This window comes from Malus domestica, chromosome 07, assembly GCF_042453785.1.
Source record: "Malus domestica chromosome 07, GDT2T_hap1".
Classification (NCBI taxonomy): Eukaryota; Viridiplantae; Streptophyta; class Magnoliopsida; order Rosales; family Rosaceae; genus Malus; species Malus domestica.
Genome location: NC_091667.1, coordinates 34,659,520 through 34,673,883, shown reverse-complemented (window position 1 = coordinate 34,673,883; position 14,364 = coordinate 34,659,520). Strand labels below are relative to the sequence as shown.

Here is a 14,364-nt window from a genome sequence, read left to right as displayed (position 1 = left end):
TACACCCTCTATTAATTTTGACTATTAATTTTACTTTAATTGTTCAATCTAACGACTATAAAACAAAAGACTCAAGGCCTTTAGAGCAAGTCCACCGTCCTAGCCCTCAGTCCAAAAAACAATTTGGCCCTCAGTGAATTTGCTCCAACCCACAAAGTTGCATGGCACCCAACCCATGCCAGGCAATAGACCAGCCCAATTTTGATAGACCAAGGAGCCGGCCTATTTGGCTGGCGCGTGCAAGACAATCGCGTGTGGGCGCGAGTAGCCGACAAGGCTGCAGAGGGCTGTTAGCCCACTTGTGCTCCGGAGCCCATCAGCGACGTGGCATGCTCATAGCCGTTGGATTTCCAACGACTAATTTTTCTAGACCATTGGATTTCCAACGGTAAAAAAATTTAAATTTTACTTTTAAACTGGACCGTCCAATCATAGATCAACGGTCCACTTTTTTCCCCCAAAAATAAATAAAAAATTTTAAAAAAAGGCCCAACTGTAAGATTTATTACCATGGGCCACGTGGCAGCTCCTTGGCTCTTGGATTTGAATATTTTTCAAATCCAACCGTCAAGATTAATTAACTATATTAAAAATTATTAAAAATTATTAAAAAATACAGAAAATTTTAAAAAAAAATACAGAAAATTTTAAAAAATGTTTTTTTTTAATTTAAATACCTAACCCTTATCTTCCACCTTTACACCACATTTCAATATTTTCTACACTTTAAGAGAAAAAATGTCTTCGTGGAAGCTCATTGAAGATGTTACGTTGTGTGAATGTTGGGTTCACACTACTCATGACCCGATTACGGGTAATGAGATGGATAAGCGAGAAATGTGGAGTAAAATTACAAAAGCGTTTTGCGATGTACATGGAAAAGACACCAGAACTAGTCAAGGTCTTCAAGGTCGTTGGAAAAAACTCAACGCATCCTTTACCTGTTGGAAAAACGCCATCTCTCATGCTTCCGGTAACCTTCGTAGTGGGACAAGTTTAGTGGATTAGGTGACAATATTTTTATTTTTTTATACGTATTCCACGCACATCAATATTTTGATTTAGTTAATTTCGTATGTAATTTTTATGTTATTTCTTATGTAATTTTTATATGCATTCCACCCGCATCAAAATTTTAATTTATTTAATTTCTTATGTCATTTTTATGTAAATTATATGCATTCCACCCGTATCAATATTTTGAATTTATTTAATTTCTTATGCAATTTTTATTTAATTTCTTATGTCATTTTTATGTAATTTATATGCATTCCACCCCTATCAATATTTTGAATTTATTTAATTTCTTATGTAATTTTTATTTAATTTCTTATGTCATTTTTATGTAATTTATATGCATTCCACCCCTATCAATATTTTGAATTTATTTATTTGTGTTACACCCGCATTTTTTAACACTATCTTATCCTACATTTTATAGACACTACAAGCTCAAGCATTCTACAATTCAAAGAACCAGAACAAATCATTCACCAAATGGGAATGTTGGCAAATTGTCAAAGATTGCCCTAAATACAAAATTGTGGCAACCGGTCCAGAAGTTGTTATGCACGGTATGGGTCTACATAGTTCTCCAGAACCAGACATGGCCGAACAAGAAGCCGACACATTTGAAGACACGGAAGGGACGCCTGAACAAGTGCCTGAGACCCAACCGACTCGTCATTCCCTCAAGCCTCAAGGTAAAAATCTATTCACAAAATCTTAGCGGAAATCTATTCACAAAATAGTACGTTCAAATAATGACACGTGGCGTGACGAGATTGGTTAAAAATCCTATCCGAAATTAAAACTATTTTTTTTTATTCTTTTAGAAAAAATTTAAAAATATTTTAAATGGGCTGGGTGCCAGCGCATTTTGTAGGGGTGTAGATCGTTTGTGCCAGCGCATTTTTTCACTGGGTGTCAGAGCATTTTTTTAGGGGTAGAGATGCATTGGCCTATTACTGTTCATTGGAGTCTGTTACTGTTCACTGAAGTGGATAAATGGGCTGGGTGCTGGCACAAAGTCCTTAGGGGTGGACTTGCTCTTAGTAACCAGAACACACCAATTTTGCAATCTAGAACAAAATTATGGGTTCGGTTAGTTTCTCTATATAGGGAAATTGGCCAAAATACTCATGGTTTGTTAATTTCTTTGTAACTTCAAGTTGTCTAATTAAGATATTTAGTATGTTTTAAACATATAACTTAACATTTTAGATTTGGTATTTCATTTTAGGTGACGACGGAGTTTTGTGATTTAATTTGATTCACCAAGTTATATTTCGTAGAAATTGATTCATACATAATTAGTTAATATTAAAAATATTTAGTGACACGCCCGATCTTGATATCCTCCAAACATCAGGGTAGACATATGCTAGCCGACACCTGAATGTGACGAAGCCACACTAATATGCATGAGAACCAATGAATATAAATAAGACTTATAAATTTAAATATAATTAATATGCAAATGAGGAACATGTTCAGAGCATACAACTAATCTAGAACTCTAAAAATAAATAATATAAATTTGAATGAACAAAGGAATGGGTCCTACACCGAGAGGACCCGAAGATGCCGATCTGGAGTGCCTTGATGCCGAGATTGTACATCTCGATTCTAAGTCCTAAGGGGGCACAAAACAAAAAAGGTGAGTGGACCAAGTTGCTATATAAGTAATACTAAAACAGTTAATCTTTAATGTACTAACCCCCAAAGTTTATGAAAACTCATTAGTATAATATGTAATAGGTTTTCCGAAAACCCTAGCATGCCATAAAACTTCATAAAACATATATCATATATAGTGTGCTAAATAGTGGTATCATACTCGCCCGAAGGCAGGACATTCGCCCGTAGGCAGAACATACGCCCTGTAGGTAGAACAATGACCACTAGATAAGCACAAAAATCATTGAACCATAATCTTTCCAACATAAGTACATATATCTCAACGGAGCTCAGTAGCTTAAACATCATATCTCAAAACATCTTCATAGTATATAGTCATCCATCATATGTACTACAAAGAACATGAAATCGATAAAGCATGGTATTCCAAAATACTCTCAGTAAAGCATGATATCTTATAAAAAGTAAAATCTAATTTTCTCCTAAAACATAACCATTAAATCGTGATTTTCATGTATGCATTTCTAATAGCAAAATTATGCATTTTGGAAGGGGTCCACTTATAGATACTTCGTTATCAAAAAGCCATGCAACCAACAACGATGGAAACGCCACCATAAATGCACCTGAGCACATAAATGGTCCAATTAATAAAACTATACTTAAACAATTGAATTTCGGGAAACAAACATCATAAACGGATTCAGGACGTCGAAAAATATAAAGGGGGACCTCGGGTACACCTACGCGCTGGCCAGGGCTTTGGTATCCGACTAGGTTTGGGTCGGATCCGAGTCTGGGCCGAGGATTTAGGCTGCAAGGTTGGGCCTGGTTCTCAGTTGGGCTTGGGTTTAGTTTTGGGCTGGCCCAAGGATTTTTGGGCTGGCCCAAGGATTTTTGGGCTGGCCCAAGGATTTTTGGGCTGGGTTTAACAAATGGGTTTGGACCTGGGTTCATTGGGGCAAATGCTTAGGTTTGCACAGCCCAATGGCCTGGGTTCATTGGGTTACCAGGTCGAGTCGACCCGGTTTCAAACTGGTTTCAACGGAAAATGAGGCTGGAGCTTCCCGAGCTCCGTTCAACTCCGATTCTCCACCCTAGCATGCAATCTACCCACCAAAATGAAGACCACCAAGAGTAGATTAGGATTTTACCAATTTCAGGTCCTGTCGTGGCCAGGAATTGGCTCGAAGCAGTTGGACCTCGCCAAAGAGGTGGGTGTGCTAGGTTCCAAATGGGTGTATATGTGCCTCACAGAGAAGGAGGGAGAGAGATGAAGCCCATCATAGTTGGTGGTGGTGGTGTCGTCGTTCGTTGTGGTTCTTTGGGTGGGTGTGTATGTGTGTGTGTGTTGGTCTTTGGGGAAGGGAAGATGTAGCGAGGGAGGGAGAAAGAGAGAAGAGAGAAAGTAAGGGAGAGAAAGAGAGTGAGAGAGTGAGTCACGCGGAGGGAAGATGAGAAAGGAGAGTGGGCCGGGGGACAACCCAAAAGCAAGTGGCCCCACACGGCACACAAAATAAGGCCCAAAAGAAATCCCAAAATATCTTCCACCAGCAAAATGTCCAAAATGCCCTTGTTCCAAAATCCGTAAAAATTACCGGGCAATCTCTGACAATTCATTTATGAAAAATAAACCTTATTTTTCGACCATGGCAATCTTTGACAACTCATTCACAAGCAGCAGGATCAAGGATTTACTTTAAAACTAAAATATTATCTAAAAGTGTTTTCAGTTACTTTAAAGTACTTCCAAACAAGTATAAATTATAAATGTATAATTTAAAAGCACTTATTGGTTGTGTTGTCAATGTATCTAGAAACATTTCGAAATCTTTTTAAGTCAATAGAAACAAGAAAATCCATACAATATTTGATGTTTAATTCCCTACAAATGTTCCCTATGCTTGATGGATGGAGGCTTCCAGCTAATCGCCATTTCCATATAAATCTCAATAATCCTCTTAAATCCTAATTTGTGAGGGATTACTAAGGGGTAGCGATTTCGCCACTTAATTTTTTATTTTTTCCACACCTTATGTTAATTCTAACCTTTAATTTTACTTTAATTGTTCAATCTAACGACTACAAAACAAAAGACTCAAGGCCATTGGTGACTAGCAGACAACAATTTTGCAATTTAGAACGAAATTATGGGTTCAATTAGTTTCTCTAAAAAATTTAGGAAAATTGGCTAAAATACTGATTATTTCAATGAAAATACTCACTTTGTTACATCAAGTTGTTAAATTAAGATATTTAGTATATTTTAAACATATAACTTAAAGTGATTTGGTATTTCATTTTATGTGACATGGAGTTCTGTGGTTTAATTTGATTCACCAAGCTGTATTCCGTGGAAGCAGGTAGAAATTGATTCGTACATGATTAGTTAATATTGGAAATATTTAGTGTGTTTGATTAGAGCATCTTTAAAGGAGATATCAAATTTAAAATATTAAATTTCAATTTGATAGCTGACTTGGCAATTTGATAAAATGTCAATATCTTGCTTCCACCCGATATGCCGAGATTTATTGCTTCATTTATATTTTTTTTCAAAGAAAAAATAATAAAAGTTGTGTAACTACTGGTTTAAAAACCATTAAAAAAAACACTTGAGTATGCTATTCATTTAATGTAAGGCAAGTTGAATACCATTGAAAAAAAAAACAAAAAACTGATTTGATGCCTATGCTTCATGGCACCAATTTTGACATCTGAAGCCTAGCCTGCATATGCATGTCAACTTTGACATTTCGATTGGAGTATAATAAGACCAGTTGGAATTAGTGGCCCTGGAACTCATGATTTTAAAAGATTTTCAATTTGCCGAGAACACGGTTTGGTACACAAAGTATTATAATACAATTGATTGGAAATTAACTTGAACAAATAAAAGCTTTCCAACTAATAGCATTATAACACTTAGTGTATGAAGCTGTGTTCCCGGCACACTGAAAAACTTATCGATGATTTTGGTGTGTTTTACCTCAAAAGTCGAAGCTTGCTGTGACCTTAATGCAGAAAAGCATTCAGCCTCCAATTTGGATTGTGCCTACTTATTTTGTAACTTCAAGTTGTTTATAAGCTGTTTAAATATGTGAATGCACTTATCGGATGATAAGGGGTGACACTGATGATATGTTTTGTTATGTTGCTCTAGATGTTGGTTTAGTCGTTTGATTTGGATCACCGAGTTGGTCAATTCTGTGGAAATTGCTACCTGAGTGACGATTAATGGAGTTGTTATTTCCTTGAGATACCGTAAGCTATTTTTCATCTCTTTGATTTCCACCGGCAGGATATATAGTATGCCAATTAATTTTTTGTAGTTGTTAACCGACACACAAACATTTTGGTTGTTTGATTCACCAAGTTGTTAATTTCTATGAATACTTATTGGTTTCAACTGTTTGGTATTAAGCATATGAACTGACATTGATTAATGGAGTTGTTAATTACTATGAATACTTACAGCTAGAGAGACGCGTGCTTCTATGAGAGTTGCGATATGAACGATCCCGTCACAGCTTCACAAGTTTTCCAACTAAACATATGAACGCATGCTTCTATGAGAGTTGGAATCTTGGGTTTTGGTGCTCAACAAATAGAATCAAAAGGAGTTTCTTTTGGTGATTGGATTTATGTATATGTATTGGAGTTGAGTACCGGATAAGCTGAGACCAGATGAGTTGAGCACCGGATACGAGCTTCCCTTGTTAACTTACGTACGTCCATTCCATACATGCATGCTTTAGTAATTAACTTTCCAACTGTCACAATCCAATGGAGGTTTTGATGCTTAGGTTTCGTTTTTTAGGATTAAAATTGGATGCTTCCATTTTTTTTCCAACTTTCTTGGTTTTAAATTACCAGATTAATTATCTATTTTTTTATTAGGGACTTGGATTTGGTGAGAAGACTGTACCTATATATATATATATATGGATTTGGTGAGAAGACTGTACCTATATATATTCACATCTCCTACGTGCTCTGATTGTCTTTGTCCAAAATTCACAACACTTGACACTATTTGTTTCGTTGTTTTGTTTTTTGTGATCGATAAAAAAGATGGTCCTTCGCGTGTTTGTTCAAGCGAAAGTGCATAAAGCCAACCCTTCTGTTTGATCAATACATTGTAGTTCATTGTTGCAATATTAGTACTAACTATACCACCATGAGAGACCACGACATACTGTGTTGTGAGACCGATTTCTGGGTGTTCATAGTCATATGTGTGGTCCTTGTGGCATTTGCCGGCATTGCATCAGGCCTTGCCTTAGGACTACTCTCCTTCAGCCAAGTCGATCTCGAAGTCCTCATTAAGTCCGGTCAGCCTCAAGACCAGAAGGATGCAGGTTGCTAGCTACGCCGAATTTCATTAATTACATCATTGTGAATATTAATTACTAGCTTAATCAGCTTATTATATTTGCAGCGAAGGTTCTGCGGCTTGTTAAGAATGAACATCTACTTTTATGTACTCTCCTCATAGGAAAATCACTGGCAATGGAGGTACGCCGCTACGACATGTGTAAATTGTGCTAGTTTTTATGTTCTGAAGTACTAAATTAATTGGCCTATTGACTAATGTATTGTTCTATAAGGCGCTTCCCATTTTCCTGGAGTCGCTTCTTCCCTTTTGGGCTGCGATTCTTGTGTCAGTCACCCTTGTACTCGCATTTGCGGAGGTAAAATTTTTGTTTTAAGCCATTCACTTTGATTTTTGTCCCAGCCTAATGCACTTTAGATGTTGATAATACATTATCGTTGTCTTAAGATCATTTATCCTTCGCTTTTTTCTCTTAGGTCATTCCTCAAGCTGTTTGTTCTCGATATGGACTACATCTGGGTGCGAAAATGACTCACTTGGTACGATTGCTTATTGTGGTTTTCCTCCCCCTATCGTATCCGTTCAGCAAGGTAAAATACATGTTCAGTATAACTCAGATAAATGTCCAGTTTGGCTGGCTTCACGTAACTCAACTCTTTCGTTCTAAGCATAAACTGCACAGATTAAGACTTTTTTGTGTTTGGAAATTTGACCATGGCAGCTGCTGGATTGCCTCCTTGGCAAAGGGCATTCGGTGCTCTTAAGACGAGCAGAGCTAAAAACATTGGTGGATCTGCATGCCAATGAGGTAAATTTGCTAGAGATTCTTGTTAAATGTTAACCGTCTATGTATACCGTGTCAAAAGTCTAAATACTGTGATCTTGTTTATCACTAGGCTGGGAAAGGTGGAGAGTTATCGCATCACGAAACGATGATTATTGGTGGTGCTCTGGATTTGACTTTCAAGACTGCTAAAGATGCAATGACTCCCATATCTCAGACTTTCTCTCTTGATATCAATTCAAAACTCGACAAGTATGTTACGATGGTCAATTGAATCTGTTCATACCAAAATTATCTTTAATTACGTTTGAGTGCTATGTCATTTTGATGTGTTTTTGTCCATGGATCTTTAGGAATACACTTGGTTTAATAGCTAGCAAAGGTCACAGTCGTATACCTATCTACTCCGGAACCCCAACAAACATTATTGGCCTCATTCTGGTAAGCAGGCCTCATTGTTTACTATTTTCTTAAAGCTGCCCTTCATCCTCGTGTAACCAATTTCACGTTTTCTCCGAATGTATTAGTTGAAGAACTTGGTCTTCATCCGTCCTGAGGACGAAAAGCCAATTAAATACTTGACTATCAGAAAGATTCCAAGGTAGTGTATGAGTGTTCCCTTATCAAATCTGGCAATTGGCTTCATGCTTACACAAGGTTCTTTTTTTTCGGTTACAATGCTAACACAGGTTTTAGGCAAAACCAAAACTAGTGTTTGTTAACGTAATTCTGTACATAATCTGTAACAGGGTCTATGATAATTGGCCTTTATACGATATACTGCATCAGTTCAAGAAAGGTCATAGTCATATGGTTGCTGTGGTGAAGAGTAACAAGGATATTAATTCAAAATCAAATTCAAAACTAGCAGGGAGTGGAGGTAATGTTACATTATACTGAAAATCAAGTTTTTGGGGAAAAAAAAATGTTTTTAGACTAGTAGAATTCTTGGTTGTTGAGTGCGATTCTACAGGATTAATTTTTCCACATGAGCAAGAGCGTCTGAGCACTTCCGAGGACATGTCATCACCCCTATGTTCAAGTGAAACTGCATACTGTATTCCGGCATCAAAGCACGTTGTGGAGGAAGCACAAGAGTTGGAGACACAAAATACGCGATATAGGCAAGGATTGCGGACGCAAAATGTATCATCTGAAATTATAGAATCTGTTCAAAGTTGCATGGACGAGGAGGTTATCGGTATCATAACAATGGAGGATGTTATGGAGGAACTGCTCCAGGTACCCAAGTTAATATATAAACGGATGAACTGTTTTTTTATGTCGATAGACGTTTGAAAGTTGAACTAACTAGTCTATTTATTCTGTCTTCAAGGAAGATATACTGGATGAAACAGATGAATATGTCGATGTTCACAAGAAGTGAGTGGTGACAATTTTCTTGTTTTCTACGTAAACTCCACATGTCTGTTACGACAATTAGAGCGAAACCCTAAAGCCCAAATGATTGTTAATACTTTTAATTAGCATTAATTATATTTGATCTGACTATTTGCTTTGTTTTTTGTTTAATCCACAGAATCAAAATCAACCTCCTACCATTTTCAAGAAGATCATCACCCTCAAAATCTCCAAGAAAACCTGCGCCTCTAATTTATTGGAGAACTCCACAGCAGTCTCCACTGTCTTCATACAGCACTCCTGCAGCCGGGTCTCCCCTCCTGCCATATTCAAGAAGATCATCAGCCCCAAAATCTCCAAGAAAATCTGCGTCTCCGATTTATTGGAGAACTCCAGAGCCGTCTCCACTGTCTACGTACAGCACTCCTGCAACCGGGTCTCCGATTTATCCATACAATCAACAATCTTTTATAAGACCTGCCCTGCATGCATCCGCAGGCCCGGTTCGCAGCTGTCCATCCTCGCATCGAGTGAGTTAATATATCCAATCCAATTTTAGACATCAAACGTGATGTAACATAACAATAATTGTGTCACATAAATACGTTCACCTTGTTTATATGAAAATTTTGATCTTGGCAGGCCTCAAGAAAATCGGATGATGAGAAGCTGCAAAATCCCAGTGGCCATAAAGTTTACAGGTGGTAATTTTAATTAAAGTAAATTAGATATGGAACGTAACAAAATTTTCTTTAGGTTTATTCTTAATCTGTAATTATATATTATGGCGTGCATGCTATTTGCAACATCCAACAGTAGAAAAAGTAGTTGATGATATATATTTATATATTCACGCTGATATATTTTATACATTCACAGTTAATCAAGTTGAGTTGTTTGCATTTGTTTATGCTTCCTTCTGCATGCTTGAAGACCATCTTCGTTTTAATTAATTAAACCAAATAAAATAGTACGTATTTGATAAAATATAAGAAACAACGAGCACACTTACTGACGCAACAGTTGCTTAATACTTAAAATAAAAATTAATTCAACGCAGTTTGCTTTCTGTACTTAGTTTATTGTTAATGACTTAAGTTAATACACTTGTTTTGGACACTAATGACGACAGATCTTACCAAACATATTTGATCATGTCTTCAGTTGCGTCCGAAATGGGAAAGGGTGTGGCTACGCACACCCCTTTCCTTTTTTTACTATTCAACGTTCTACTCAATTTTTGTCTCTAATTGAATTAATTGAAGATGATTATTTAATTAACTAAAATTAACAAAGAGTGTATAGAAGATTAAAAAAACGTGTGAATAACACTACCTAATTATTAATCACTCTCAGTTTGAACTTTGAAACATAAAAATGCCAAGAATATTATCTTTTTAATTTGTTGATGGCCCAAAAATAAACTTCGGAATATACTTCAAGATATGTATGAAGGCAAAACATACCTAAATTACCTAATCTGATTTCGATCAAATGTTAGCCCTGTTCAGGTTGTATATTTTTTGTTACGTTCGAGGAATTGTAATCGGAAGCAGGTTGTCTGCCCACCCACTTCCTGTGCCCTCTCGTGTCCTTTTGTTTTGTGTGATCAAGGTTCAGTCATATGAACATTTTATATTATTTTTTATAGAGATAATAAAATAAAAAAATAGTAATATAAAATGTTGACGTAATATAACCATTACTACATAAATAAGAGGGCACGGAAAGTGAGAGGGCAGATAATCAGCCTCCATTGTAATCTTCAATTTATTTGAAGGATGGGGCCACAAGCAGAGCTACAGCAGGACAAGGAGGGGCCGCCCGTCTTGGCCTGCACGGAAATTGTTCGACAAAATGCTTGAATGAAGGCTGGGCAGCTTTCCGAAATTTTCATGATTTGGATGCCCAAACACAAGGTAAATTAGCTAATATTGATCGGAAAAAAATGGTGTCACGGCTGCCGCTTGGTTGCAGAAGCGCCCAAATTACTCCGCATGGAAGAAAGATTCAATCTGACCTACCTAACATTGACGATGAGACAACGTCGTTTTACTACAAAAAAGGGGTTTGGTATCTTAGCTATGTTCCGTTTAGTTTGGATAAACTCCAAGATAGGTCTACAAATGCTATTCTTATCATGTTTTTGTACCATAATTGTATATTATCTTAGGTGACATCTAAATAACCACATTATTTAAATTAATTAACATTTAATTTCCATTAAAAACTATTTAATTAATCAATAACTAATAAAAAGATGATTAATTAAATAATGATTATAGTATACGAGGAGTCCCCTTCTTCCTTCCCCTTTCAATTCTTCTTCTTCCTTTCCCTTTCTTTTTTACGCCAGTTTTTTTATATTAATTTATGTTGATTTCCATGATTATGATCAAGTTTTATAGAATTCACTCGTATACTACAATCACCATATATTGATTTCTATCTTCAGACTCATGCCCCGTAGCCCAGTCCTCATTCCGCTTCATCTTGTGATTTTTTTTTTTGTCTTCTTTTCAAAAAAAAAAATTGTGGTTTAAAAGTAGGATTTCATCTTATTATTTCATTGAATAACGTATATTAGCTTTCATGAGAATTAGGAGTCAAAATCAAATTTGTTTACCAGATTAGGGTTCATACCCAATTAAGTTATTAATGCCAATGGGAGGAGACTTGAAGTCTGCAATTTTCTTTATTTAAGTGTTTTAATTAATAAGAAAATTGAAATTAAATGATGTGGTATGTCCAACTCATTTGCTACCTAAGATGGTAAATAAATGTGGTATAAAATTGGGGTAAGAATAAAATTACTCAAATTAAAAAGATAATGATGTGAACTAAAAAGATAGATTGGAACTATATAGCAAAATACGCTGTATAAAGAAATATAATTAGATATAATATACTAAATTTATACCAAATATTACTTTATATATGAAATATCTTCTCCGTGTGGAAGATAAAAAAAGGGTTTTGATTATCACTACCTATAATCCCAACTCATCTGGTTTATAGGGACCACTTTCTCTACAGATTGAGTAGGGGTCCAACTTCAAAATTGGATCTTATCAACCAGAAATTGATCTTAATATGTAATATTGTTCATACCATTTTATCGAATACACAATTTTTAAGTACCAACCACTTCTATATATTGTGGAGTTCAAAAGAAAATACTTTTATATATTCTGGTCTCATGAGGCGAAAAATAATTAAGAAGAACGGAAAATGACACTTTGGTAAGGAAGTTTCTCTCCTCTTTGGTTGATTGATGAGCTAGTGATGCCGTGGATCAGGACCTTTGGGACACAATCGCTTTGACTCACTGTGAGTTTTGCTTATACGCTCGTATGCACGCTTTGGCTGTCCCACATGGATTATGTTCGCCTCTTCATTTCTCAATCCGATATCATATATTTCTTACTTGGTTGTTTTGACGAATAATTTTCGAATCAACTTGGTCTTAGAATTGAGAGAGTGAAAACCGAACCTAAAATTTAAAAACAGAAACAACATTAGTACTATATAAATCACAAAACATCTCAAGGTAGACATTTCTCTCCAGTAGTACTACACGATATGAAGTTAAACTAGGAAGTATTATGGATTGACATCATAATTAAGTAGGTTGAGTTTCTTCATATCAGAAGCAGAGTTGTAGAAGTATTATGGATTGACATTTTAAGTTGTTTTTCATTTTTTAGATTTTGTTTTCATTCATTCTTCCCCTCCCTCACATCACGATTCCTCATCCATCATTTTTCTTATAAATTTTTGTCGTCACCTATATCAAGCACAAAAAGTAAAACTAAAATCTAAAAACGAAATAGTTATAAAACGACCGTTAGTGTACGTCGTTTGCAAGAGCACAAGTAGGTCAAGTTGTGATTTACTAATTTGGTTCCTTTCTCACTTTATTATGAGTTTTGCTTGTTTAGTATAGAACAAATTATCCTAGCTTAATTTGGTGATCAGAAAATTAAAAAGGTAGTGCACACTCATTTTTGTTTTTCACACACTTTTTAATTTTTGACCGTTGGATTGAATAAATTGATCAAGAACAAAGGACTAAAATTAATAAAGATGTTTAGGACGTAAAAAAGATGTACGACTAATTAAAAATCTCAAAATAAATCACAAAATATCTCCAGAGACCATGTCACCACCATTCATTTGTGATAAGGTTTATAGCAATAAGACCATACAACTTAACTTTAACGTTATAAAGAAGTAACCTAGCCCAAGCCATGAAAACTCTGATTTTTTCCTCCCAACCATCTCTCTCTCCTTCAAGCTCGTCGCCATGGAAGCCCAAAACCCTAACCTTCCACCCCAAAACCTTGCAGAACCAAAGCCACATGTTGACCCTAGAAACTACAAAGCCTACGTGGCGTGCAGACCGAGTAATCTATAAGCTAACTACGTTCTTCGGTGATTGCGGGGCGTGCCAACTCGTCGGCCGAGCTCGGCCGAGGAGTAAATTTGTTGATGTTGCGTTGGGTGCGCGGCTGACTTCTACGTCTTGCGATTGCGGCCGAGAAAGGAACACGTCTCGGCCTCTTGAGCTCTCGAACCTGAAGACAAGGTTACTATTCTTACGAAGTTCAATATCAAATTCGGCTTTCAATGTGCCGAATGTAATAACTTGTAACACCTCACTTTGCCGAGAAGGCTGATGAGATGACCTCGACCAATAAGGATTCAGAAACCCTTCTCGACCGAGACTTGGATAGGTAATCAACCGTTCTCGCCGCAGTGCTGTTGATGCCAACGGAAGATACTGTGAGACCGATTGATTCTACGGTGACAGAGCTATCTATGCCGACTTAAGATATCACCGGTTGCTTCCACAGTGCTGTTGATGCCAACGGAAGATGTGTCAGCGAAAAAAGAAAATAAAAATCTCAAAGTTGTTGAGAGGGTTTGCGCATGACAGTTTTGTGTGTTGCATTGGAGGTCTTTTCTCAGCGTTCGAAGCCTTGTATTTATAAAGTTCTTAATGCTCAGTCGCCGAAATAGATTTTCCCAGTTCCACTCTAACTCTTCTACATCCGGATATTGTGATAAAAACCCTTTGATAATATCACTTCGCCTTAGTCAAAGTGTCAATGCCGTGCTCCAATTTGTATCATTATCTTAACATATTAATTGGAAAGATAATTAATTGGAAAGATAGTTCACTTCCCAAAATAATCACCTTACTTCTCTCAAGAATCCGTATCCCCCACACATTGCAGAT

The 14,364-nt window shown here is 36.4% G+C and overlaps 1 protein-coding gene across 2 annotated transcripts; it reads left to right on the top strand.

The window, feature by feature from the left end:
* The first annotated feature begins 6,137 nt into the window (after positions 1-6,137).
* On the top strand, positions 6,138-10,024 carry LOC103439811 (DUF21 domain-containing protein At5g52790). Of its 2 annotated transcripts, XM_008378429.4 has the most exons (13): positions 6,138-7,001; positions 7,082-7,158; positions 7,251-7,334; positions 7,453-7,566; positions 7,698-7,784; positions 7,873-8,012; positions 8,114-8,201; positions 8,288-8,361; positions 8,510-8,640; positions 8,734-9,002; positions 9,097-9,143; positions 9,301-9,652; positions 9,765-10,024. In XM_008378429.4, the coding sequence occupies exons 1-13, from the start codon at positions 6,821-6,823 to the stop codon at positions 9,828-9,830; spliced, it is 1,710 nt and encodes a 569-aa protein (XP_008376651.1). In that variant the 5' UTR covers positions 6,138-6,820; the 3' UTR covers positions 9,831-10,024. The 2 variants fall into 2 exon arrangements, with proteins under 2 accessions (XP_008376651.1, XP_070681610.1); XM_070825509.1 differs by lacking the exon at positions 9,765-10,024 and having other exon boundaries at positions 6,190-7,001; positions 9,101-9,143; positions 9,301-9,519.
* Positions 10,025-14,364: the final 4,340 nt, after the last annotated feature.